The 27,436-nt window shown below is 40.6% G+C and overlaps 2 protein-coding genes across 4 annotated transcripts in view; one reads left to right on the forward strand and one right to left on the reverse strand.

Annotated features, from left to right (window-relative positions):
• Positions 1–5,274, forward strand: part of Tnip2 (TNFAIP3 interacting protein 2) — a 90,919-nt gene extending 85,645 nt beyond the window's left edge. Inside the window, exon 6 of the mRNA XM_050140788.1 lies at positions 5,245–5,274. Coding sequence (XP_049996745.1) covers positions 5,245–5,259 — 15 coding nt within the window. The 3' untranslated portion in view covers positions 5,260–5,274. The remainder of the gene's footprint in view (positions 1–5,244) is intronic.
• The window catches only part of Fam193a (family with sequence similarity 193 member A), a 125,673-nt gene that overhangs the window by 57,449 nt on the left and 40,788 nt on the right, over positions 1–27,436 (reverse strand). For 2 of the 3 annotated variants that reach the window (XM_050140782.1, XM_050140780.1), the window contains 4 exons: positions 14,972–15,129; positions 14,147–14,314; positions 9,983–10,217; positions 5,326–5,450 (listed from right to left, as the gene is read on the reverse strand). In XM_050140782.1, coding sequence (XP_049996739.1) covers positions 5,326–5,450; positions 9,983–10,217; positions 14,147–14,314; positions 14,972–15,129 — 686 coding nt within the window. The remainder of the gene's footprint in view (positions 1–5,325; positions 5,451–9,982; positions 10,218–14,146; positions 14,315–14,971; positions 15,130–27,436) is intronic. The other variant, XM_050140781.1, reaches the window with a different exon arrangement.

Here is a 27,436-nt window from a genome sequence, read left to right on the forward strand (position 1 = left end):
TATTTGTGAACACTGTAAAAACGGGACTCACAGAAAATCTACTGGTTGCAAGGTCACCTGCACAGCTGTCCATCTAGGCTCTGCACCAATGCCTGGCACCACTTAAGGTCCCAAGAACAGTTTTATGTTGCAGCCCTGAAACAGGTTTTCTCCTGATTCCTACTGCTGCCAGCCTTGTCCTTCATTGAACTGATTCCAGTTTTCAATATAAAACCCAATTCACAAGCTGGGCAATGGTGGCATATACCTTTAATTCCAGCACTCAGGAGACAGAGTCAGGTAAGGTAGATCTCTGAGCTCAAAGACAGACTGGTCTACAGGGTGAGTCCAAGGACAGCCAGGATACGTGGAGAAACTTTGTTTCAAAAACTACTAAACAAACAAACAAACAAATACCAATTCCCACATGTGGTTTAAATGAGAACCGTCCCCATAATCTGGGGCATCTGAACACTTGGTCTCTAGTTGGTGGTGCTGTTTAGAAAGGTTTAGGCAGTGCAACTTTACTTGAGGAAGTATGTTAGTGGGGACCGATAGGCTTTGAGACTGAAAGTCTCATTCCACTTCTAGTTTGCTCTCTCTGCTTTATATCATGGTTGAGATGCAAGTTCTCAGCTTCCTGTTTCTGCTGTTATGCTTTCCCACCACTGTGAATTCTTATGTCTCTGGAACTCTAAGCCCAAATAATCTCTTCTTTCTATAAGTTGCCTTAGTTGTAGTGTTTTATCACAGCAACAAATAAGTAACTAAGATACCATAAACTTCCATCCTGCCTTTCTTCCCAAGTGTTCTTTCTCCATTTCTAGCTGTTCCAAGTTACAAACACTATCTGAATCAAAGAGAGTGGGACCGACAGGAACCCTGCAGATAGCACTGGTGATGGAAGGAGATGGCTAGAGCATTCCCATAGCACCTCTATAGGACAAACAGCCTGATTCTTTAATTGGTAAAATGCCAGGAAAATAGGGCAAGACAGCAGCTGAACTCAGAGAAAAGACTCTCAGAGGATAAGGGGAACAGAGAACTTCTGTTTGGGGACATGAAAAATATTTTTTTAAATACATCGTTAGCTACAAATACTGTGAATAAAATTAATGTTTTTTTTAAAGATTTTATTTATTGTGCATACAACATTCTGCCTTCATGTCTGCCCACATGCCAGAAGAGGGCGCCAGATCTCATTACAGATGGTTGTGAGCCACCATGTGGGTGCTGGGAATTGAACTCATGACCTCTGGAAGAGCAGCCAGTGCTCTTAACCACTAAGCCTTCTCTCCAGCCCTAAAATTAATGTTTTTAAAACATAAAATAGTAAAACTTGTATTAATCAGAAAATTTTTAAACTAAATATAATGGTACTGAATTGTAATTTTAAGTGGACAAATTACACGGTATATAAATAATCCCAATAAAATGGCCAATAAAACAAGTAGCTTTCTCACATTTTGTTTTTAAATGTTATGGTTTGGATATGAAATATCTCCCAAAGGTTCTTGTGTTGAAGACTTAGTTCCTAGAGCATAGGGCTTTTGGGGGTGGCTGGATCATGTGGCCTCTGACTTCACCAACGGACTAATCCACATATGGGTTCAGAGTTTACTGGGCTACATATCAGGAACTGGTGGGAACTTGATGTACTTTATTCCTGAATCCTTTCTCTGTTTGGCAGTTCCACAAGGTGAGCAGCTTTGCTTTGCCAAGAACTTCTGTGATGGACTGTGAGCCAAAATAAACCTTCCTCCTTAGAAGTTGATACCTGCAGCAGCCTATAATTCTGTCAGTGTTAGAAAGCTAACAGAAAGAACTAAGTTTCTATGAATAATAATAACCTTTAAGCAGACTGTTTACTTATTTTGTGTGTGTCAGACCATTTGCTGAATAGGGCAGGAAGAGTAGGAGACCTGCTGTCTTAGTCTGTTACTTCTGTCTTTTTGGTTTGAGATAGGATCTCTCACTGAACCTGGAGTTCAACAATTCAGTTACACCGATTGGTCAGTAAACACAGCATTCACTTGTCCCCTACTCAATAATGGAGGTTATAGCTACATACTTAGCTGACTTTTATGTGGGTGCTAGGGTATCAAATTCAGGTCCTCAAGCTTATCCACTAACACCCTCCCACCCTCATTTGCTGTATATTTTTGTGACAGGTATTACCATAAAAACTCTGACTGTTGGGAGGCGGTGGCAGGGAGGAGGCAGAAATCTTTAATAAATAAATAAAAATTAAATTAAAAAAAAAAACACCTCTGACTGCCCTGAAACTCCTTATGCAGATCAGACTGGCATCTAAAATACTGTATGTTAACAAAGTAATACAAAAAGATACAAGAGGAACATGGGATGTACTCACTCATATTTGGTTTCTAGCCATAAATAAAGGACATTGAGCCTATAATTCATGATCTTAGAGAAGCTAAATAAGAAGGAGAACCCAAAGAAAAACATATAGGCATCCTCCTGAATATTAACCTTCATCAGGCGATGAAAGGAGACAAGAGACAGAGACAGAGACCCACATTGGAGCACCGGACTGAAATCTCAAGGTCCAAATCAGGTGCAGAAGGAGCGAGAGCACGAACAAGGAACTCAGGACCGCGAGGGGTGCACCCCCACACTGAGACAATGGGGATGTTCTATCGGGAACTCACCAAGGCCAGCTGGCCTGGGTCTGAAAAAGCCTGGGTTAAAACCGGTCTCGCTGAACATAGCAGACAATGAGGACTACTGAGACCTCAAGAACAATGGCAATGGGTTTTTGATCCTACTGCACCTATTGGTTTTGTGGGAGCCTAGGCAGTTTGGATGCTCACCTTACTAGACCTGGATGGAGGTGGGTGGTCCTTGGACTTCCCACAGGGCAGGGAACCCTGATTGCTCTTTGGGCTGATGAGGGAGGGGCATTTGATTGGGGAAGGGGAGGGAAAGGGGAGGCGGCGGTGGGGAAGAGACAGAAATCTTTAATAAATAAATAAAGAAATTAAAAAAAAGATACATTAAATAAACTTAAGTACTGACCATAGCCTGTTTGTTGTCTCATAATCTATTAAGCTACATTTGTGTTCGCACAATTCATATCCGTATTATACATTATTAACTATTTGTCCCTCCCCATTTTGAGACAGGGTCTCTCTACACAGCCTTGGCTGATTGTCCTTGAATTCGCAAAGATCTAGTTACTTTTGCCTTCCAAGTACTGAGATTACAGGTATGAGCCACCGGGTCTGGCCCACTCCATAATTTTTCTACAAGTTAAATAGGCCTACATAACTATGTATTTCATTAGTAATTTGTGAAAAAAATGTGAGTTATTAAATGTATATTTATACATTAGAAATTCAAGTATAAACCATTTTGGGGGTTGACAAGTGAGTGTGTGGTGGGACACACCTTTTAAAGGACAGCATTTTCTGGAATGACTAGGTCTCCTTAGAGGGCATGCTGCTTTCCCTCTTTCCTGAACCTCATTTCCTCTTAGAGAAAGAGGGAGTGAACCCCAAAGTGAACATTTAAAACTAGGATACTATTCATCTTTGAAATCTGACTGTAATTTCCAGTGAGAAATAAAAATATTTGAAACTTGTGCCCAGAAAAGAAATGGTTTCTGTCAGCCTCTGGAAATCAACTGGATGACAGACGCGTCAAATCCAATATTCACCAGGAAAAGAAACAAAGGGCAGGTACTGAGGCTTGTTCTAGCCACAAGGGAGGCACGATTGAATTCAAGGGAACCTCACAACTTGGACAAAAACATTCTTCATGTTAAGTTTGGCTTCCTTTCCTTCCATCAGAGTTGCAGGCAGATAGTCCCATTGTAGTGTACTCTCTAAGAATATCTGGATGCTATTGACTTTTTAAATTGTGTGTGTGTGTGTGTGTGTGTGTGTGTGTGTGTATACAGGCATGGGTGTGAACACATATGCATGTGCCATAGGTAGCACATGAAAATCAAAGGACAAACATGTAGGAGTCTTCTTTCTTTTCACCCTGTGAGTTCTGGAAATCAAACTCAGGCCATTAAGGCATGGTGGCAAGTGCCTTTACCCACTGAAACATCTTGACTGTCCTGTATTGAATGCTTTTAAGAGTGGGCACTGGCCGGGCGGTGGTGGCACACACCTTTAATCCCAGCACCCGGGAGGCAGAGGCAGGCGGATCTATGTGAGTTTGAAGCCAGCCTGGTCTACAAGAGCTAGTTCCAGGACAGGAACCAAAAGCTACGGAGAAACCCTGTCTCGAAAATCCAAAAAAAAAAAAAAAAAAAAAAAAGAGTGGGCACGGAAAGAATGGCTGGGAAGCAAATCAAGGCTGAGTGAAACTGGTAAAAATCTGCAAAAAGCATACCAGGTTTGCATAGCACCTTGAGCTGACCAACTACTTCTGAGGTGGTTCTTTCTCTAAAAGTAAGGTTGAATAGGACAAATAAAAGTGGCTGCTATTAGTGTGTGCCTATGCTGTGGGCCTATGCTTCTATTTGGTTAACAGACAAGAAACAAAATCAAGAAGAGATGATCCTGAGGTAGCTACTCAGCTCTACTAAGTAATGGCTGATGAAGGAGAGGCTGGCTGGAGAACAAACATATGCCCATACTGTATGCCTCTATTTAGCATACTTCATCCCAACAAATGCCCATTAGAGAGTTCTGCACTTGTGCGCTTATCCTGGTGACAGCAGAGAATCACCCACCAGTTATCCTGGTGAAAAGTGACATAGGCACTCTACAAACATAGATGGAAGAGCACATCTAAGCCTAGGAGAGTCAAAGGTACTCTGAATCCCAAGTTCTTCCTCCTCTTTCACCTCCCTTCACCACAATGCAAGAACCCTGACAGAATCCCTGGCTGAACCAAGACCTGTCAAGGTAAAGCACTGCTTGCAGGAGCTTTTATATATTTGATGAGGAGGCATTATGGTGTTACACCTGAATAGCACTTACACTGGTTTATCATTTAAAAGTTTAACTGGGGGCTGAAGAGATGGCTCAGCAGGCTGCTCTTCGAGAAGACCTGAGTTTGGGCTCCATCACCAACATGGCGGCTTACAACTGTCTATGACTCCAGTTCCAGAACTCAATGCCCTCTTCTGGCCTCCTTAGGCACCGTAGCATGTAATGCACAAACATTCATGTAGACAAAACACTCATACACATAAAATATAAATTACATATAAAAGTATTATATCTTAGGTTTAGAGCTTTCTATCTAACTATCTTTTTCTCTATGCCTTGTTATTTTTCCTGTAAGGACTTCCACGTTTAGTGGTCTACAGGCATGAACACACACACAAGATCATAGGAAAAGAGAATCCAAGTCAAGACAAAATACCTGATCTGAGACACCAGTGCTGGCAAGTTGCTCTGGAGAAGCGGCTCTGAGAAGACCAGATTTTCAAACAGGTGTTTGTTATGCAGTTCCCATGTCACCTGGAACTTTTTCAAATGTTCATTTTCCTAGTTTAAAAGAAAAAAAAGGTAACAAAAGATGCAGTGAGTGGGTGGAAATATAAAGCTTTCTTGAAGGATGCCCCCTGCTCTACCACCTTCTGCACAGACCTACAATATCTTGTTTGTAAAGAGTCACTGTTCCCTGCTTGTGTCAAAACATATCAAACCAAATCTCTAATTTCAGCAATATGGGTTGCCACCTTAGTACATTCTAGGTAACCCCTACCTACCCCAACCCTAGAAAAGGGTTGTAGGTGGGCTCAGAAAGGAAAATGGAACAGGGGGTGGGAGGACCCTAAAACCTAGGACTGTCAAGATGGCACAGTTGGTAACAGTGCCTGGGTGCTACCCTGATGAACTAAGTTCGAACTCTGGAACACGCATGGTGAGAATCATTCCTACAATTTGTCCCCTTGACTACACAAGCATGAACACACAAATATGTAAAACATTTTTAAAAAGAAAAAAAAATTATCTGAGTCAGAACAATGCTTTTCTTGCCTGTCTTTGTCAAAGCTCATTCTGATAGTTGCAAATAAATTCTTCACTGGCAATGCTCTGGCAAGGAAAGAGCTTTGATTTCCTAAGAAACAGGAACAAACTTATCAAGTGCTATTGAAGACATGCTGGGAGCCCACAGCAGTGCTACCAAAGCCCATCAGTGTTCTCTAGCTCCTCTGGAGTGGATTACTTGCTGATGTTTTAGCCTTTGCAGTATTCTCAGTCTAGTTTTTCCTAGAAATGTCAGTAGTGAGAGAGGCTCCTCACTACATCTTCCATGTTGCTCTGATGTGCCCCACTTCTGTGTCCTTTTGAGGCACATACACAAAGCTCAGGGCTCCTTTACTTCTTTTTAATTTACCAATTCTCTTTTCAATCTCTGACTATTTTGGGTTTTTTTTATTAATTTTTTTATTATTATTTGTCTCCTGTCTCATTGCTTCTGTACTACCAAAGATTTAACTCTAGACCTTGAACATGCTGAACAAGCCCATTATACTGAGCTATATCCCCAGACCTTCCTTTGTTTGAGATAAAGCTTCATTATGTACCTCTGCTGGCATCTAACTTATAAAGCCTCTGCATTCTAAATTCTGGGATTAAAGGTGGTATATTTGTGCACATGTGAAAGAGTGAGAGAGATTATGTGTTCCTGAGTTTATTAGAATGTGTGTATGTGTGATTAAGTGTTTCTGAGTTTATTTTCTGCCAAACCTAGATGATCCTTTGTGATCATATTAATTCTTGATCCATAAATTTAAATATATTTTATTTCCTTAGACACAATAATCACAGTTACTTTATAAATACTTCAGTGTGTCGCTTGTTATCTCTGCTTGCACTCAGGCGTATTGTCTTCAACCTTTACTTTCTGATTTTAAAACAAACAAATAAACGGGGGCTGGAGTAATGGCTCAACAAGTAAGAGCACTGGCTGCTCTTCCAGAGGATCTGAGTTTGATTCTCAGCACCCATATGGCAGTTCAATTAATAACTCCAGTCACAGGGGAACCAGTGCCCCACCCTGGACCAAACATGAAGATGGTGCATAGACATACATGAGGCAGAACACACTATGTTTAAAAACAAAGAAGGACCAGCAAACATCTCATATGAGGGGAGATATTACCTATACACAGCTTGGACCACTGAAAAGTGACTTCCAGCTTCTTAGGTGTATCACAAAAATTTAGGGTCATGATAAGCATAGCTCTTGCTTTCCTTCTAGTACTCAGGTGATAGTCGCTTATGGGCCCGACATTATAAGCTAACTGACCCCACTCTGCATTAAACTGAGACCCACTTTTATCTATTCCAGGATCAGAAGAAATGCCTGGGGTCAATGTTAACTTGCAAACAGGTGTTGTCAGGATTCAAGTTTTGGAGTACTCTTTCTTCCCTTTTATGCCTTCTCAGCTCTATCTTTAAAAACTTTTATCTTCTTTTATATGAATTTCTAAACTTATCTGCTTTTCCCTTGGAGGACAAATATTGAGGAGTATGTAGTCTATGCCATGTATTATCAAAAGGAATATCCTTACATGTAAAACATGATCACACAGCTGCATGCTGTTCTTTCAAGTTTTAACTGGGGTCAAACAACAAGAAAATATTTCTATATTCTAAGTTAATAATTATTTCACAGCTATTTCACTTCTGGGCATATTCCCAGAGAATTTCATATCCTACCATCGAAATATTTGTGCTCCCACATTCATTACTGCTTCATTCTCTACAGCAAAGAATTAGTATCTGTTGTTCCTTTTGGAAACTACAGCTCCCAGATTCCTCCTAGATTATGGACACCTGCGCGCGCAGGCGCAGGACATTTCTCCTAGACACCCTTGCGTTCTTGTTAAAAAGCGAGCTTCCACGAGGCCTCGCTCTTTCCCTATCCTCTCGTGTCTTGCACACCTGTCCCTCATCGTGTTACCCCTCCCCCATTAAAGCGCACCCACGTGGGAGCCGCGTGTCTGTGTCTCCTCCTTTCGTGCGTGTTTTGTCTGTCCTGTGTTTGTCTCTACACACACACACACCCGCTTTAAAAGAATAATAGTATCAACCTAATTTTAGTCCACCAACAGATGACTGGACAATGAAATATGGCATGTATGTATGTATAACTGCATAGTATTTAGCTATGAAAAAAGGTAGTAACAATCTGCAAAAAATGGATGGGCTTAAAATACATATTAAGAAAAAAGAGGGCTACATGTTTTCTATCATATGCAGAATCTAGCCAACAATATATGTATATACATAAATAAGTGCGCATATAGGTACAGTAAATCATGAAGAAAAGAGTAAGAAAGACTATTAAGAGATGAGAAAGTACTGAATAAAGGTAATGACTATGAGTTATGAAAGAAATTTTTTTTAAAAAAAAGTTTTAACCGTCACAGATTTTTCAGTTTTGGTGGTATGTAAGTGCATGAAGATATATTTGATAGTAAAAGTATAATATCAAACATGAAGTTATACTTCTATTCTGAATGAAGTACACTGAAATGCAAATATTTTGGCAATTGTTAATTTTGGTGTGTTACTTTATTTGCCCCAAGTTCTACTTTTGAAGGTCTAGGGATACCCAGCCTTGCAGATACTAGGCCATCATTCTACCACAAAGCTCAAGTTAAACTCTATTAACTTTGTAAGATGGAGTCATCTGAGGAGGGCTGGATATCAACAACACTTTCTGGAGAGTATGTGGTCTTAAACAAAACAAAACAAAAAACAATAGCTGATACTCTCTAGGGATATGGGCAGGTACATGATTCTCTAGAGCAGCAGCTCTGAACCAAGTCTAGAATAGGCAGAGTCCTAAGTTGAGGTAGAGGAGGGCTGAAAGGTACAAGATGTACAAGAGAGTGCACAGGACAACTGAAACTACCAGGGTCCTCACGTCCAGCTTGCCTTACTCATCTCACTCAATTTTCCCTAAACATGTGTCTCACAAGCCTCTTCTTGGAAGTACTTACCTGGCACAGTGTTAAGACTGTGGCAGGGGGGCTGGAGAGATGGCTCAGTGGTTAAGAGCATTGCCTGCTCTTCCAAAGGTCCTGAGTTCAATTCCCAGCAACCACATGGTGGCTCACAACCATCTGTAAAGAGGTCTGGTGCCCTCTTCTGGCCTTCAGGCATACAGACAGAATATTGTATACATAATAAATAAATAAATATTAAAAAAAAAAAGACTGTGGCAGGGAAACTGGATAGTCTGAGGCTGTTGCAATGTCTTGCCAAGTATTACATGAACCTTTCTGGAGAGCCCCATTAACATCAGAACCAGATAAAGAACCAATGGTTACTGCAACTTTTCCTTCAAAACATGGCCACCACTAAGAAAGCATTAAAACCCACCCACTGAATTGTCACTTAATAATCAGATGAAATAATGATGAAGACTTGAAGACTATGGGGGAGATACCACACTTGATGGGTCGGGGAAGCAGCCTAGGGAGCTTCTGTGGTTGTCACTAGGATGCCTCTTTCTGTCCACCCAGAAATGGGGTGGTCAGAGATTCACTTATGTGCCCTGCTAGAACTGTGAGAACCCTGTAAGGAAAAGGCAAGGCAGCTTCAGTAAACTCATCCCATTCCTGCACTGCTGCTAGCTGCACACATGAAGAAATTCAAGCAAGAGGTCTTTACATGTGCCTTGCATCAACTGCAACACCAGTCAGTGGCAGTACATCAACACCAACACAAGACAACAAAAATGTTTTGGACTTCCTATCAATGCACCATGGTTTTCACCTCCATATCCTAATACCTCACTTCCTAGTGCTTAGGTCTTCCCTAAAAGATTTCCATGCTGTGGCTCCTGGACATTAATTCTCTTAATGCTTCTACCTGCCTGCAAAATCCATTGCACTAAGATTAATCCCACTCTACCTTGTGCGGAAAGGAGTATATGACCGTGCAAGGAGAACTTAACTGTACAATCAGTCCCCTGGCTGCATACACCTCCCCTATCACATGATTTTGTTCTTTAGTTCACCTCAACAGCAAAGAAAGAAGCGGGCATGATCTCTCACCAGAGTGCCAAGAAATGTACTGATGGATCGTGCAGCCTGGCAGAGGGCACCATACTCCTCCAAGAGTAGAGAGACAAAGTGGTGTGCCTGTGGTGGGCCCTGCAGGCCAGATGGTGCCTTGGCTTTCGCTGCAGCAGATAGCTGCCGGAGAAGGCGGACCTTCATTTCTAGCACATATTCCCGGGCTTGCTGCTCCAACCGCTGGTAGAGCTGATAGGGATCCCGCTCACAGAGCCTACAGAGACAAAGAAAAAGTCACTACTCAGCCATGATTGTCTACACATGTCAGTTGACAGTTTTTATGTCAGTGAGTGTCTTTTATTAAACACCTTTCTTGTGACGACCTGTAGGAGTACAAGGCAATTCAAGGAAAACTGACATCCCCCAAATGCTTCCTTTGACTGCACTGTTTATGCAACCTATATAAGGGACTCTGCTTCACTTCATGTCCATGAGAGAAGACCTAAGCCTAAGGTATTATAACTTACAACCAAGAGGTTAAAAAGCCTCCCTTCTACTGTGTCTGAGAGCTGGCCTCAGGTGCCAACACAATGAGTGGAACTTAAAAAATGACATGCTGCAATCCTAGCAGATGTGACACCTGTTTGGAGGATGGGGTCAGGTTTACCTTTCTTTTTTCTATGAACTCAGTATACCATACAAATGAGCTCATGTTATTTTCACAATTAGAACACGTTTTAAACAAAGGTCATTCTATTTTTAGATTACCAACAAAGCAAAGAAATGCATCCTTGTTAACTAGTCACAGTGGTAATGAATTTCTGTCCAAACTTACAGGTGATACTTTTTACAGTTTTGAGAAAAATGACCTTTCTTCCTCAGCCTCCTAATGCTGGATTATAGGATCACGCAACAAGGTGATGCAATTTTTAAAACTTGCTCTATAGTATTTGTCATTACTATGGTTAAAGTTGCTGCTCCTTTCAAAGGTACATTTCTGAGATGCCTCTAGATTAGTGGTTCTTAACCTGTGGATAGTGACCTCTTTGGGGTGTCAAATGACTCTTTCACAGGGGTCACCTAAGACCATTAGAAAACACAGATATTTATACTATGATTCATAAAAATAACAAAATTACAGTTATGAAGCAGCAACAAAAATAATTTTATGGTTGGGGGAGTCACCATAACATGAGGAACTATATTGAAGGGTCGCAGCATTGGAAAGGTTGAGAACCACTGCTCTAGATGGAAGCCTAGGACCACTGAAGCAATAACCAAAACATCTACTGGAATGTGTCACTATGAAGAACCAGCTGAGCTCTGTGGCTGTTGTAGAATATATTAAGTTTTAAACAACAAATTCTTCCATCTTTGGCTGCCATATTAAATCTAAAGAGAAAAGCATAGTTGTTATCTGTTCCATAAAAAAAAAAATTAGGTGTTGTGGACCATTTTTAATCCCAGTACTTGAGGCAAGAAGGTCTCTGTAAGTTCAAGACAAGCCCGGTTTACACAGCAATTTCCAGGCTAGCCAGAGTTACGTGATGAAATCTTGTCTCAAAATAAAATAAAACAGTAAATAAAAAAAAATTAAGCTAGACGATGGTGGCTCACACCTTTAATCTCAGCACTCGGGAAGGAGAGGCAGGCAGATCTCTGTGAGTTTGAGGCCAGCCTGGTCTACAAAAGCTAGTTCCAGGACAGGCTCCAAAGCTACAGAGACCCTGTTCCGAAAAGTCAAAATAAATAAATAAATAGATAAACAAATAAATAAATAGGTGTATTTATTATTTTTATATGAGTATGTATGTGTGCCTGAGTTTATGTGCACCTTGTGCATGCCTGAGCCCAGGGTAACCAGAAAAGGGCACTGTTTCCTCCTGGATTCAGAATGAGAGATATAGGCAGTTATGAGTCATGTAGGTTCTGGGAAACAAACCCAGGTCCCCTACAACAGCAGCAAGCATGCTTAACTGTTAAGCCACCTCTTCATTCCCTCCTGTTCCCTAAGGTTACATATCACTTAAGTTGTAAAAGATAAAGAGTCAAGCAAAACTGTGCAAGGTAGGATGTAAAGCTATGTATACAATCTGCAAGGTAATAAGTAAACCCTCGTGTACAATGTACAAGGTGATAAATATGAAGAGCCATGGATACAATGTGTTCAGAGAAAATAAACTGACAGGTTTCTCACTATGACTGCTACATTTCAAAAAGATGTATTAACTTTTGTAACATTAAAATATAGTGGGGGTTTTGCCCCATTATTAGAGATCAAACCCAGGTTTTTCACATGCTATGCAACAGCTCTACCATTGGGCTACCCAAGCCTTTATTTTGTGGAGACAGGATCTTACTATGCAGCTGAGACAGCCTTGAACTTGCTATAAAGCACAGACTACCCTCAAATTTATAATCCTGCCTTAGTTTCTCTGTGCTGGGATTAAAGGTATATATCACTAAGTCTGGCAATAATTTTAAGAAAATGTGTTCCCTATGTTTAAAGGACAGTGAAACAAGATTCAAATGAGCATGGAGTAATTGAACTCAAAATACCACAGGGCTGAGGAAAAGGCTTAGTGGCTAAGAGTACTTGCTTTGCAAACACAGGACCTGAATTCAAAGCCCAGTAACCCAGTAAAAGGCCAGGTGTCCCTGAGCATGTCTGTCACTTCAGCATTGGGAGGTGGAGCCAAGTAATTTCTGAGAACTTGCTGGCACCCAGCCTAGCTGAAAAGCATGGTGGCCGACCAGGACAGTCAAAACAGTGGGCTCTTCTAATTCAGTGAAAAGCCCTATCTCAAGGCAACAAGAAGGAAAGCAACAGAAGACACCCTGCCCTCCCTGAATATATACACATCTACACATTCACGTGCATATACCAAACACATACAAACTCTTAGAAAAGGAAGCCTGCAGACACCTCCTTATAGTTTTCTCAGTGCAGTAAAATTAGAAGCATTTTGATTCTTTGTTCATTTTCGTATCTTATAAATTTAAGGGAAAAATCAAATGATACTTTTGAGAACAGATTTTTTTTATTTATAATAAGGTTTATTTTTTTAAAATATGTATTGAGTTTTGCTTGCTTGTATATATGCCACATGTGTGTCTGGTGCCCAAGGAAAAAGGTATTGGATTCCTGGACCTGGAGTTATAGAAAGCTATGAACCACTAAGTGAGTGTTAGGAAACAAACCCAAGAGCAGTCAGGGCTTCTAATCACTAAGCAATCTCTCTCCAGCTCATGCAAACTGATTTCTTATGGGAAAAAGACATTGCAAGTAGTTCAACCAACCAATCATTCACACGTGTTCATAGATGCTGCTTCACCTGGATTAAACCTGTGCTGATACTGTTCTAAAATATCACAGACGTAGCATGAAGGGTCTGAGATATCATAGGTTTCATGTGCCATTAACTAGGAAACTTTTAAAGGCACTTACCACTTGGAACTGTCTCATATAGCACTAAGTAGACAATAGGTGAAATCCTGAACACAATGCTTTTACCAGTCAATGCCCCTGCTTCTTTGATATAATCTAATGTATGGCAACTGTGGCTTTGTAAGATTTCAAAAGTATGCAATCAACACATATGAAAAAAACAAAATGAGAGCCAATCCATGAAATATCAGGCTTATATCTACTGCCTTTATTTGGAACATTTCAAAAATCAGGGAGAAAAAAAGGCACACTTAAGTTGTAAAGAAAAACAAAAGTGACACCCACCCCACTTTCTGTCAGTCACTGGGAAGGAGCCTGCTGAAGAACAGATGCTAGGCAGGAGCCATTCCCTATGAGGGCAGCTGCTGCGAACCTCATAAGGTAAGTGCCTTCACAAGCAACCCTATCTCACAGTGCTTCAGTGGACAGGAATACTCTGTCATTCTCCCTGAGCTACAAATCCAACAGTGATTATGAAAGTATCCAGCATCACCTGGCACAACCAGGACTCTGGAATCCTGTCTATGTTACTGTCAGTCTTAATACATGACAGAAACATCTCAACTTAGAAACAGAAGAAACTGCAACAATTTACCCAGAAGGCTCATGCTGGTCAGTTGTCTGCTGAAGACCTGAGCTGTACCAAGAGCTCAAAAAGTTTAACTGAGCTTTACTCAGGACAAGCACTGAGGCTCCATGGGCAGATGGGAGGACAGGGATGGGATGGGGCTGTAACATGAAGGGGCAACTTGTACCTATCCACAAGTTCCTTCACTCCTTCTTTGTCGGGAACCAGAGACTGGTCCTGGTCTTCTGCCAGTGGGGTACCCGCCTGGCGGTATATGCATCGGACCATGTAGCGTACTTCTGACCAATAGTTTTGAAGCTGCTGCGGTTCCCGGTCTGTCTCTGCTGAGATGTCTCTGTGATAACATAGAAACCAGTAGAGTTAAGAGAGGCAGTCTACCTACTTGCCACAAGGTATACCCCATTTCCATACTTTGACCCCAGATGGCACACAGAGCCCTTGCTTTGCACTATTTGGTGCTCACTTGATTCTATCAGTCTGGCTGTCCCAGACCAGCAGTACAGCTTTTTTCTATCAGGTCCTGGCCTCTTCTTCCTTCAACCCCTAGCAGCTTCCATCCTGAGTTCCACCACCTCCATACCCATTTATTTATTCTCACCTTAGACTCATTTTCCTTTTTTAATTAATATTCTTTATCTTGAGATAAAATCTTGCTATGGAGCCCTGTCTGCACTGCACTGGAACACAGATTCCCCTCCCTCTCAAGTGCTGGGATTATGGCATGAAATAAGAGTTAATTTTTCTTTAAATTCTAAGAGTTCTCCCACTTTCCTCTTTCTGAGGCCCAACTTCCTTCTGTTTAGTCCCACAAGGCAGGGATTTTGTATTTCTGTATACCTTTCCTCATAATAGCAAGACCATGTCCTACTTTCGGGGTATGCCAAAAAGGTACTGTTATTTGTTAAAAGAACCCCATGTCTAAGGTGCTTTCCTATATTTTCTAGATACCCCGTCACGCCAGTATAAGCAGCACAACCAACTCAATACATACCTGCGCTCACTGCAGGCTTCACATGAGCAGGCATCTGAGGGCGTGGTGCCTAGCCCTGAAGAGGTCATTGTCTGTGTGCCTAGGGCCAGCCTCCCAGAACCACTGGCTTCAGGCTGGGAGCTCCCAAGTGATGAGTGAAGAAGAAAATCTTGACTCTGCTTTAAAAATAGAATACAACAGACCAGTTATGCTTATGATATCAGATGTCTATTGACTTTTTAAAAAATCCCTTATAGAACCAGGTGTAATGACCTTTATCCCAGTACTCAGGAGGTTAGAGGCAGTTGGGTCTGCTAGTTTGAGGCCAGTCTGGTCTTCTTGAACAGTCAGAACTACATACAGAGACGCTGTCTCCAAAACAAAATGCCTACTAAAAAAATGTTACAATAGACACGGAAATCTATAGCGAACTTTTTTGGGGAGTCAAAGGGAACTAACAGGTGACAAAGTCTACTACACAGCAGCACAGGCTGGCCTTGAGCTCGTTATACAGCCCAGATTTTCTTGCCTCAGTGTGCCGCACACTGGATAGGCAATAAACTCCAGGTTTTGTCTGGATCAATGTTTTTCTTACTTCCAATGGTTTTTACTATTACATAAAAGCATCCAGTAGATTTTATTTTTTTTAAATTAATTTTATTTATTTGCTTATTTATTTATGGTTTTTTAAGAAAGACAGGTCTGTGTAGACCTGGTTGTCCTGAAACTCACTTTGTAGACCAGGCTAGCCTAAATTCACAGAGATCTGCCTGCTTCCCAAGACTTGGGATTAAAGGTATGTGCCACCACTGCTCAGCCAGATTTTATTAGAGAGAAAGAGAGATGACAAATAAATAATCTTGACTTCCAGTGCCCTAATCAGCATATGATGATCCCAGCAGGCACCTCTAAGGTGTGATATGCCCACAACTGCCTGACAACAGGGCAGTGGTCCCAAAACCTATGCTGTCTGCTCTGACCACCAACAAGGAGGCCTGAGAATACCCTAGAACAGACAATGTAGGTTAGAGCACTGGAATAGGCTCCTCAGAGTCCAGAGCAGAAGGCAGCCTGCTGTGACAACATTCAAACATCAAGAGAGAAAAGAACTGAGGCACGGCATAAGTTCTTGAAGGGAGAGGGCCAGATATAAGAAATGTACCTCCTATACACTAAGATGCTCCTCAACCTGATCAGGTGCAAAGTACTGAGAAAGTCTAAAGGGGTTGAGTGTGCACGCACACATACACATACACATACAACTTTATACCATCTTAGGCTACTGCTGAACAAGGAGCAGACACCTCAAGGCTAAAGTGCTCCAAAGTCTGGCACATATCAGACTCTGAAGTGGAAAAGCACAAGAGCTTTCTGTCTAGCAGATAGAACAGGGAATTGCACTGTCACTACCACAAGAGAAGGAGCATTCATCTGCAAAGAACCCACACAAAGAGGTGCTGCACAATGAGAAGGCACAGTTAAGCATCCTTCAGTCTAGCCTCCAGACCAGGGGAAAATACCTGGCATAGGTCAGACATCAAGTGTATATTATTCCTGCTATTGCAGCCATACATAACCTAGACCAAGAACCTTGTAGCCAAAAAGCCATAGATAGTCTGACAAGAACCAAGACCCTGTATGTCTCTTCCCCAGGCCCCTTTCTCCACCCTGGTAGAATAGAGAAGGGTATAGGACATAGCCTCTATCACAGTGATCCCTACCATGTCCACAAAAGCTGTAGGAGAAACTTTGAATTAGGTGAGACAGTCAGGTTTTTATGTACACTAGATTTGAAACCTGAAAATGAGATGATTCCAACAAAATATAAAGTATGATTGCCATCATGGAAGTGTATAGAGATAAGTGGGCAGCACAGCTTGACACTGGTGATGAATCACATGGCTGTTCCTCAACAGCAGTAGGTCAGCCACTTAGTGTACAAGGCTGACTATTCTCTCCTAGCTTATGCCCACTTCCACCCTCACCTCAAACTAGCACATTCACACCCCAACACTCAGTAGAAGCCTCTGTCATCTCTCACCTGGTGACTGCCAGGCTCTCTACTAGTCTCCACTTGCCTTTACCCACTCTCAAATAGCAGCAGAGAGTGTGCATGGAGCTCCCCTGCATAACACCTTCTGTTCACTTCTGAATTACTTGGGAATGCATTCCTTGTTTCTTACCAACGCCTTCCATGTTATCTGGGACAAAGTTCTGCTTCTGTGTCACTACTGTACCTGTTCCTGTCTATAGTGCTCGTCAACTAATCTTGGTATGCCTTCTGATGGTCTGATAGAGTTCTATAACTCAGGGCTCAAACAAAAAGATGCCCTACCCACAGAAGACAATAAAGTCAGTAAGTCATTTTTGGTATTTCTGTTTGTTTACTTAAATATTTTTGGCCACTCAATTCAACATCCAACTCTGCCATACTCTATTATGATGAATAGACACATGTCACCTGTGTAAGTAACAGATACAATGTTCAAGAATGGGCAGAGGATGGTAGGATAGTGAAAGGACTCCCAGGCTTCTTGTGTATTTCCTCCCCTGTTCATATAACTAGACAGCTTTGTCCTTAAAGAAACAGAGACTGAACAACATGCTCTCTCCAGTGAGAGGAGTTTTAATAGCACCCAACTGGGCCTATAGCACCCTGAGGCACCTCTGTTCTCTAGCAGGGAATAATCAAATCCTCTAAGTTGGTTTCTTCTGGAGTCTGTTCCTTCAGCTGCAAAGACTTGGCTGCTTTTGAGAATTACCATGACGGGTCTTCAGGGCTCACTTCACAGATCTGAGTGTGTGATGATCTCCCACCACTGGGTAGTTTCTTGTGTTAAGATGTACATTAAAATGTATTTACTGACTGCTGGTAAAGTTCTGCTTGGCACACCAACCTAACCACCATGGTTAATCTCTCCTCTCACAAACTGCTATATGAAATCTTGACTTTTCTTACTTTCTCATGTTTTTGTCTTCAACACTGCAAGAGAAGGTGTGTGTGTGAGTGTGTGTGTGTGTATGTGTGTGTGTGTACCTGCTCACACTGTGCATGAGCACTTACTGTGACAGGTGGCACAACAACCACAAACTAAAGTGACTTTTCTTAGTGAGAAGGGATAAGGCTAAGAGTAACTATATATTAAATCCCTGAATATAGCACCTTATAGTACTTATTTAGGCTGAATCTCAGGTTCTGTCCAAACTGAACACAATTTTAAAAAATGAGACAAAATCCAATGGGCAATGTGCAATTTGCAATATCCATCTTCCTGCTTCTACAAATCTGTGAACAAGATGCATGGTAAGCGCCCACCAACATAGACTACTGATTCTGTCACTGTATTTTCCCTACAATCAATCATAGATGGCATCTTCAAGCTGTGGGTTCAAATAATCCCCTACATCAAGCTGCTTCTGTTAGGTATTTTATTAGAGTGATTAACAAGAAAAGCAAGGGTCACTGCTATGATAAACCTGACTCTGTGATTCAAAGGCCTTTGATGTGAGGAATGTAGGAGTTTTGAGCTTTTGGGCTAGATAAGCCTTAGGATGTATTTTGATGAGAGTTTAGACAATCAAAATGCCAAATTAATGAGAACAGTAGAGACCAAGAGAAACAAATGAGGGAGATAACCAGGACCTAGCTCTGTGGGAAGATGACAGGTGTTAAGCACTGCTTAAAAAACAAACAAACAAAAGAAAAAACTAAGGTGAGTCTCTCTGACTCATCTTAAAGAAAAGAATGTAGTTCTCCATTACTGTTCCAGCACCATGCCTGCCTGCCTGCCTGCCTGCCTGCCTGCCACCATGCTGATCATAGACTACAATGTCAAGAACAAAACATAAATTCAACAAAGCAAATTCTGAGACAGCAAAACTATTATCTTGGCAAAAAGAGACCAAAATCAAGACTGCAGTTGGCTTGAAGCAGGAGTGAAGGTCAAGACTTCCATTCTCTCCATATTGAGAAAGTTCTTTTCTTTTCAAAATCAGGTAACTTCCCCAAGTAATTTAGGGTGAATTTAAACATTTACTTTACACAATAACTGAAACAACAAGAGGGATTTATGCATCCTCCTCCACTTTAACAATATGTAGTATCCTTGAGGTGAATGGGTACATAGAAAACAGACAGACATATACATACATACACACATACATATATTCATACAAACATAGAATTTTAGTGATCACATTAAAGATTATTAAGTGCTAACATTAATGATTATGAATTCTGACAAAAAGGGAAATGGCTCAGTCAGTAAAGTGATCACTATGTAAGCATGAGATCCTGAGTTCTACCCTGTGCCCAGAGCCCCAAAGTAAGAAGCCAAGACCAGTGGCACATGCCTTAATCCTACCACTGGAGAGTTAAGAGTCAGGAAGACCCTGAAGTACATTCACTAACCAACTTAGCCAAATGAGTGAGCTTCAGCTTCAGTGAGAGACCCTTAAGTTTTGAGTAAATTGGAGAAGATACACAATGTCAACCTGTAGCCTGGAACATGTATGTGCATATACATAAAAAGAGTGAGATAAAAATTCTCATATTAATCATAATCCTCATTTGTGCTTACCTCTTTTGTCTCTGCAACTTTTTTAAATATATATATATAGTGTACACACATATATGGTATATATATATATACACACACATATATATGTGTGTGTGTCGGTTTTTTTTTTTTTTGAGACAATTTACTCAGGAGATCTTGACTTTTTCTACTTCCCATGTAGATTAGATCTATGTAAGTCTCTCCTAGTGTCCTCATTGTTGTCTAAGTTCTCTGGGATGGTGGTTTGTAAGCTGGTTTTCTTTGCTTTATGTTTAAAAACCACCTATGAGTGGGTACATATGATAACTGTCTTTCTGTGTCTGGATTACCTCACTCAAAATAATGTTTTCTAGCTCTATCCATTTTCCTGCAAAATTCAAGATGTCATTTTTTTTCTGCTGTGTAGTACTCCATTGTATAAATGTACCACATTTTTCTTATCCATTCTTTGGTTGAGGGGCATTTAGGTTATTTCCAGGTTCTGGCTATGACAAACAAAGCTGCTATGAACATAGTTGAGCACATGTCCTTGTGGCACGATTGAGCATCCTTTGGATATATACCCAAAAGTGGTATTACTGGGTCTTGAGGAAGGTTGTTTCCTAATTTTCTGAGAAATTGTCACACTGACAACCAAAGGGGTTGTACCAGCTTACATATTCCTGCCAACAATGCAGAAGTGCTCCCTTTCCCCACAATCTCTCCAGCATAAACAGTCATCAGTGTTTTTGATTTTGGCCATTCTAACAGGTGAAAGATGGAATCTCAGAGTTGTTTTGATTTGCATTTCTCTGATGACTAAGGATGTTGAACATTTCAAGTGTCTTTCAGCAATTTTAGATTCCTCTGTTGAGAGTTCTCTGTTTAGGTCTGTACTCCATTTTTTTATTGGATTATGTGTTCTTTTGGTGACCAATACTTGAGTTCTTTGTATATGTTGGAGATCAGACCTCTGTCTGACGTGGGGTTAGTGAAGATCTTTTCCCATTCCATAGGCTGTCATTTTGTCCTGTTGACGGTGCGTGTCCTTTGCTTTACAGTAGCTTTTCAGTTTCAGGAGGTTCCATTTATTGTTTCTCTCAGTGTCTGTGCTGCTGGGGTTATATTTAGGAAGTGGTCTCCAGTGCCAATGCGTTCAAGAGTACTTCCCACTTTTTCTTCTATAAAACTTTATGTTGAGGTCTTTGATCCATTTGGACTTGAGTTTTGTGCATGGTGATAGACATGGGTCTATTTTCATTCTTTTATATGTTGATAACCAATTATGCCAGCACCACTTGTTAAATATGCTTTCTTTTTTCCATTTGATATTTTTTGCTTCTTTATGAAAAATCAGGTATTCAAAGATTCAAAGATGTGTGGGTTAATATCTAGGTCTTCTATTCGGTCCATGGGTCCTCCTATCTGTTCTTATGCCAATACCAGGCTGTTTTCAGTACTGTAGCTCTGTAGTAGAGTTTGAAGTCAGGGATTGTAATGCCTCCAGAAGTTCTTTTATTGCACATTATTGTTTTGGCTATCCTAGGTTTTTTGCTTTTCCATATGAAGTTGAGTACCGTTCTTTCGAGGTCTTTGAAGAATTTTGCTGGGATTTTGATGGACATTGAGTTGAATAAAAATATTTTTTAAAATCACTTAGTGCTAATGATAAATTCTTTAAAACTGTATTTGTGGCTGGGTATGATGGCACATTCCTTTAATCCCAGAAGCAGGCAGTTCTCTGAGTTTAAGGCCATCCTCATCTACACAATAAGTTCCAGACCAATCAGAGCTATAAAGTAAGATCATGTCTCAAAATAATAATCTAAAAATATAAATAATATAATGAAATTGCATTTGTAAGCAATCTTTGTGTGTATGTCTGTGTATGTTTGAGACAGGGTCTCACGATATAGCTGTGGCTGTCCTGGAATTCACTATGTAGAAAGGCTGGCCTCAAACTCAGAGATTTACCTATTTCTGTCTCCTGAGTGCTAGAATTAGAGGGGTGTGCATTCATCCCTGGATTGTAAACAATCCTGACACATGTTTTCCCATAAATGAAAAGAGATGCTAGGGAATATAACAATTTGACTTCCTAAATTCATAGCTGTTGGGCTCTCCTATGTTGCCCAGGCTACCTTGAGCAAAAAGACTGTCAGTCAGCCAGCTAGACTAACTTTACACTAGCTGTTCTGAACACTCCAAAGAGGTCTTCAGACAACTAAACGGACTGCAGCTGACTGCCTGTCTGTGCAGTCTGAAGACACAGTCTTAGCCAGCGCTGTTTGAAATAGGCTGCATGAGACTATTTGCTCTCACAAATCTCTATGAACTCTAGATTATTCTTTCCACCACTTCCCCTGGTGGACTTCAGAGGAACTGCTGTGATGGGGCTATGAGAAAATAGTGTGACTGGTCCAAACACCCTTTCCTGGGCCATATAATATATACATATACTCAGACATAAGTATAACAATGGTGGTAGAATAATGGATAAGTTGTGGAAGAGGTCAGACAGACACTTGCCTGAAAGGTGAAGAGGTAGCTGGTGTGGGACCATGATCTGTACTCTGTCAATTATATTTTATTTTATTTTTTTAAAAAAATATTTATTTATTATGTATACAATATTCTGTCTGTATGCCTGAAGGCCAGAAGAGGGCGCCAGACCTCTTTACAGATGGTTGTGAGCCACCATGTGGTTGCTGGGAATTGAACTCAGGACCTTTGGAAGAGCAGGCAATGCTCTTAACCACTGAGCCATCTCTCCAGCCCTGTCAATTATATTTTAAACGCTGGCAGGAAGTATAGGCGGGACAACCAGACAGGAAGTAGAGGTGGGTCATTAAGAACAGGAGAATTCTGGGAAGAAGAAAGCTCATTCTTCTGCAGTCCTTGCCCAGCCACAGAAGCAGCAAGATGTGACTGCCTCGCTGTAAAAGATACTGAGCCATGTAGCTAACACAAATAAGAACAATGGGCTATATAAGTTATAAGAGTTAATATGAAGCCTGAGCTAATCAGCCAATCAGTTTATAATTAATGTAGACCTGTGTGTGATTTCTTTGGATTTAAAAATTGCGGGAACCGGGCTGGGGGACTGAGCAAGACAGAAAACTCAGTCAACAGGTAGCAGCTAAACAGTTCAAGAGCCAGGACAAGAAGAGCAACAGAGACAGGGAAACAGAGAAAAAGAATGAGTGAAAAGCTTGAGATGTCAAGTTTTTTGAGACCACAGGTAGTAACAATGGTAGCTAACAAGGGCTGAGAAATACCAATATGTCAGGCCTGAACAAATACTGTTAACACTAGAGGAAAAAGTTTTGTTGCAGCTTCCACTTGCTTACTGCTAACCTTTGCTGATGCCAAGCACCAAAATAAATAAATAAATAAATAAATAAATAAATAAATAAATAAATAAATAAATAAATAAATGGCAGAAGCAAACACATTTACCCACTGAATTATCTCCTCCACTCCTCAAAATGTATGTATGCAATTTTATGTGTATGAGTGTTTTGTCTGCATGTATTTCTGTTTCTGTTTGTTTGATAGTCACTGGAGCTCAGCAGAGGGTAGAGGATCCCCTCGAACTGGAGTTAGAGATGCTTATTAGAAACTGGACCTGGGTACTCTGGAAAAGTAGCTAGTACTCTTAACTCTTGAGCCATTTCTCTAGTCCCAGCCCTGAAAATGTTTTAGAAGTAGCCTTATTGTGGCTCATGGATCATTCAGAAGTGAGTTTAATTTGTTTGCCTAAAGACAGGATCCCAGCACTGACATCAGTCAGCTTACAACCACTCTAGGGAATCTGATGCCTCCAGTCTCTACAGGTATGTACATGTATTGTGTACACACACACACACACACACACACACCAACACAGACATGTAATTTAAAAAATAAATATAATCTAAGAAAGGGAGCAAAGACGGAAGGGAGGGAGGGAGAGGAGAAGGGTAGGAGAACTCATGGTTAATCTCAACTGTCACTTTTATAAGATTTAGAATCACCTGGGAGGCAGTTCTGGGCAAGACTGTGATGGAATATTTTGATTTAAAGAACTGAGGTGGGAAGACCTGACCACAGTGGATGGCACTACTACTTAAATGTGCTTCTTAACTATATAAAACAGACAAAGTAAGCTAAACACTAGGATGCATATATCCCTCTGTTTCTTCTTTAAATGTAATTTAACTTAATGAGCACTGGTGTTTCGCCTGCATTCATGTCTGAGGGTGTCAAGATACCCAAGAACTGGTATTACAGACAGCTGTGAGCTATCACGCCGAGTGCTAAGAATTGAGTCCTCTGGAAGAGCAGCCAGTACCCTTAACCACTGAGCCATCTCTCCAACCCCCTCCCCATGTCTCTTTATTGTGGGTGTCATGTGACCAGCTGCTTCAAACTCCTGATGCCTTGACTTCCCCATGATGGACTGTGCCTTGAATTGTGAGCTAAAATAAATCCTTTCTCCCTTAAGTTGCGTTTGTCAGAATATTTAATTATAGCAACAGAAAAAGAAACAGACAAAACATACAAGAGATCTTACAAAATAAAAATAAAAGGATAGTCTGGGTAACTAATGTCAATACGCTTAACAAAATATAGGCAAATTCTGTTATAGACAGAAGCTAGCATCTCTAGCAAAAGAGATAAATAACACATCTAACAAATAAATTGTTACAAACCAGTCCCAAAAAGGCAACTTCACATCAACACAGCTTCACAACAGAATTCTAACAACTACTTATAGAAAAAAAATAATACAGGGGCTGGAGAGATGGCTCAGTGGTTAAGAGAATTGCCTGCTCTTCCAAAGGTCCTGAGTTCAATTCCCAGCAACCACATGGTGGCTCACAACCATCTGTAAAGAGGTCTGGCGCCCTCTTCCGGCCTTCAGGCATACACACAGAATATTGTATACATAATAAATAAAAATAAAAAAAAACATTTAAAAATACAAATTCTACCCAAACTTCCTGAAAATTAACAAGAAACATTTCCTTGTTTGTTCCTCCCCCCCTCTGTTTTATTTTCCGAGACAGGGTTTTTCTGTAGCTTTTGAGCCTGTCCTGAAACTGGCTCTGTAGACCAGGCTGACCTTGAACTCACAGAGAATCGCCTACCTTTGCCTCCTGAGGGCTGGGATTAAAGGCATGTGCTACCACCACACAGCTCCAAGTTTATTCTTTTTTTTTTAAAGCATTTAAAATTTCCTAGCTTATTCTAAGACACCAAAACAACACAAAGCAAATTTACAGACTAATAATATTTTTCACAACCACAGACATAATAATTCTTTTTTTTTTTTTTTTTTTTTGGTTTTTCGAGACAGGGTTTCTCTGTGGTTTTGGAGCCTGTCCTGGAACTAGCTCTTGTAGACCAGAGGTCCGCCTACCTCTGCCTCCCAAGTGCTGGGATTAAAGGCGTACACCACCACCACCCGGCTTAGACATTCTTAACAAAACATTAGCACACTGGAGCCAAAGCAGCAAGAGCATTTACTCAGCACCTAGATGGTGGCCTACAATTGTCTTTCTGGCCTCAGCTGACACCAGGGAGGAAAGTGGTATATCAATATACATGTGTAGGCAAAACACACATACACATAAAAATAAAAATAAATAAATTTAAAGAAAAAAGTTCAAAGTATCATATTAACACTTGTGGACTAGAGAACACAGTAACTTTTAAGATTCTCAAGCTGAGTATGGTGGCATATGCCTTTAATCCTAACACTGAGAGACACATCTCTGTAGGTTCGAGATCAGCTTGGTCTACAGAACAAGTTCCAGGACAACTAGGGCCACACAGAGAAACCCTGTATCAAAAGGCAATAAACAAAATAACAACAAAAGAAAATATGATACTTGACTTTAGAGATAATCAAACTATTTTTCTAAATACACTTCAGGAACTCCTTCCATCTATCTACAGAAAGAAGTTTGTTACTGTGTGCTCCAAGAGAATAATCTTTAACAGCAAAATATGGAAGCTAAAATGTATTATATTTATAAAGATGACTAGTACACAGCAACAAATCTCAATTACAATGAATGAATACTATATGATTGTGACTATAAAATTCAAAACATTTTTAAAAATCAAACTAGATTTAGATGCTCAAGTGCTATCACTAACAAGTGATAGCGGAAGACCAGAAGGTGATCAACAGTTCAGCAGGAAGGCAAACCTAAGATCAAAGTAACAGAAGAACCTGAGCTGAGGACTATCACTTGACTTCTCAACCTCTGTGGAACAGTCAACACCAAACACATCTACAACCACGGGAAGCAACCAGAGCTAACTCACCAATGAGAACAAACTCAGGGGGAAAAAAAACAAACAAACAAATTTTCCATCCAGTATTAGAACCAATTTCTTCAGAATTCTGGCACTGAGTATCAGCAGCTATTCAGCAATCCTTTAGGATTACAGTACCAAATTGAGACTGCCAAGACATCTATCCAGCCTTGTGGATAAACCAACTATTGGATTTCTCAGCCTCTCCAGTCTGAGACAAGGTACTATTTGACTACCCAGAATAAGAGAATATATGTAGTCAACTTGCCAAAGTCACTGACAGGTAATAGAATCAGACAAGTGTTCTCTATTCACTGCCTGGCATTTAACCAAACAGAACAGAAGAAGCAAAAGCAAGAACAATGCTTAAGAAAGAAACGGACATGTTAGTTTGATGTGGGATTCCCCTCTGTATGCTGTGAATACCATTGGTTAATAAAGAAACTGGCTTGGCCTGATAGGGTAGAGTAGAACTAGGCAGAGAAAACTAAAGTGAATGCTGGGAGAAAGAAGGACGGAGTTGAGAGAAGCCATGGAGCTGTCACTAGAGACAGACATGATCAAACCTTGTCAGTAGGCCACGAGCCTCATGGTAAAATATAAAATAATGGAGATTGGTTAATTCTAGATGTAAGAGAAAGCTAGCCATATGTTTAAGTAAGTAATTGGCCAAGCAGTGATTTAATTAATACAGTTTCTGTGTGATTATTTAGGGGCTGAGAAGTCAGGAACAAACAAGCAGCTCTCCTTACAACACTAGTTCTACACAAATCCCCCCCCCCAAATAAACAGAGACACAACTCATTTTATGAGGTTTAAAGGACAAGCCAAAAAGGCTCCAAGAAGACATTCCTCCTGATCACAGATGTCAAACTAGTGCAGCAAAGTGGAGAAAGTATGTCCAAGCAGATCTAAAAAAACCCATGGCTTTTCCAAAACAATCCAAATCTGAAAACAAGCCAAAAGCCTATAAACACACAAACATGCAGCACTAACACATACATACAAGTACTGTCTTGTGCAGTTTCTCATTAACAGGAAGAAATGACTAATCCTACAGCAACAAGGATGCTCTCAAAAGCACTGTGCTAAATGGCACAAGTTTATGGGCACTATGGAAAATGAAGAACTGTAGGGATAATACTTAGGTCCAAAATATACTAAAGCCTGATTAACCTGAGTTGAATTCCTGGGACCTATATGGTGGAAAATAACCAACTCTGACGCTATCCTCTGACCTCCATACAACATTCTGTGGCTCCCCTATATGTACATACACATGCACACAATTTTAAATGAAGAAATATAGATATAATGGGGGGAAGACTATGAAAAGAGGTACCTACATGGATGAATAATGCTTCTCCTAGAAGTCAGGGGTTATTAAATAAAAATGTCAGTAGTAGTTGTGGGATATGACCCCCAAAGTTTCCCCAAACCATACAGACTATTGTCACTACTTTTGATCATCCACCAAGCTAGATGTAAGACCCTATTGTTGAAGATATTATGCATCTTGATTGTAGGACATAGAGAAATAAAGCCAGAACTAAGCTTCCAGCTTCCTTCCTGCTAGCTAGCTTTCATAATGATGGAAGGTCCTGTACTCTGTAAACCACTGAAGCAGAAATGTCATCAG

The sequence above is a fragment of the Alexandromys fortis genome, unplaced genomic scaffold, assembly GCF_014885135.2.
Source record: "Alexandromys fortis isolate MF-2015 unplaced genomic scaffold, M_Fortis_MF-2015_v1.1 scaffold_7, whole genome shotgun sequence".
Taxonomy (NCBI): Eukaryota; Metazoa; Chordata; class Mammalia; order Rodentia; family Cricetidae; genus Alexandromys; species Alexandromys fortis.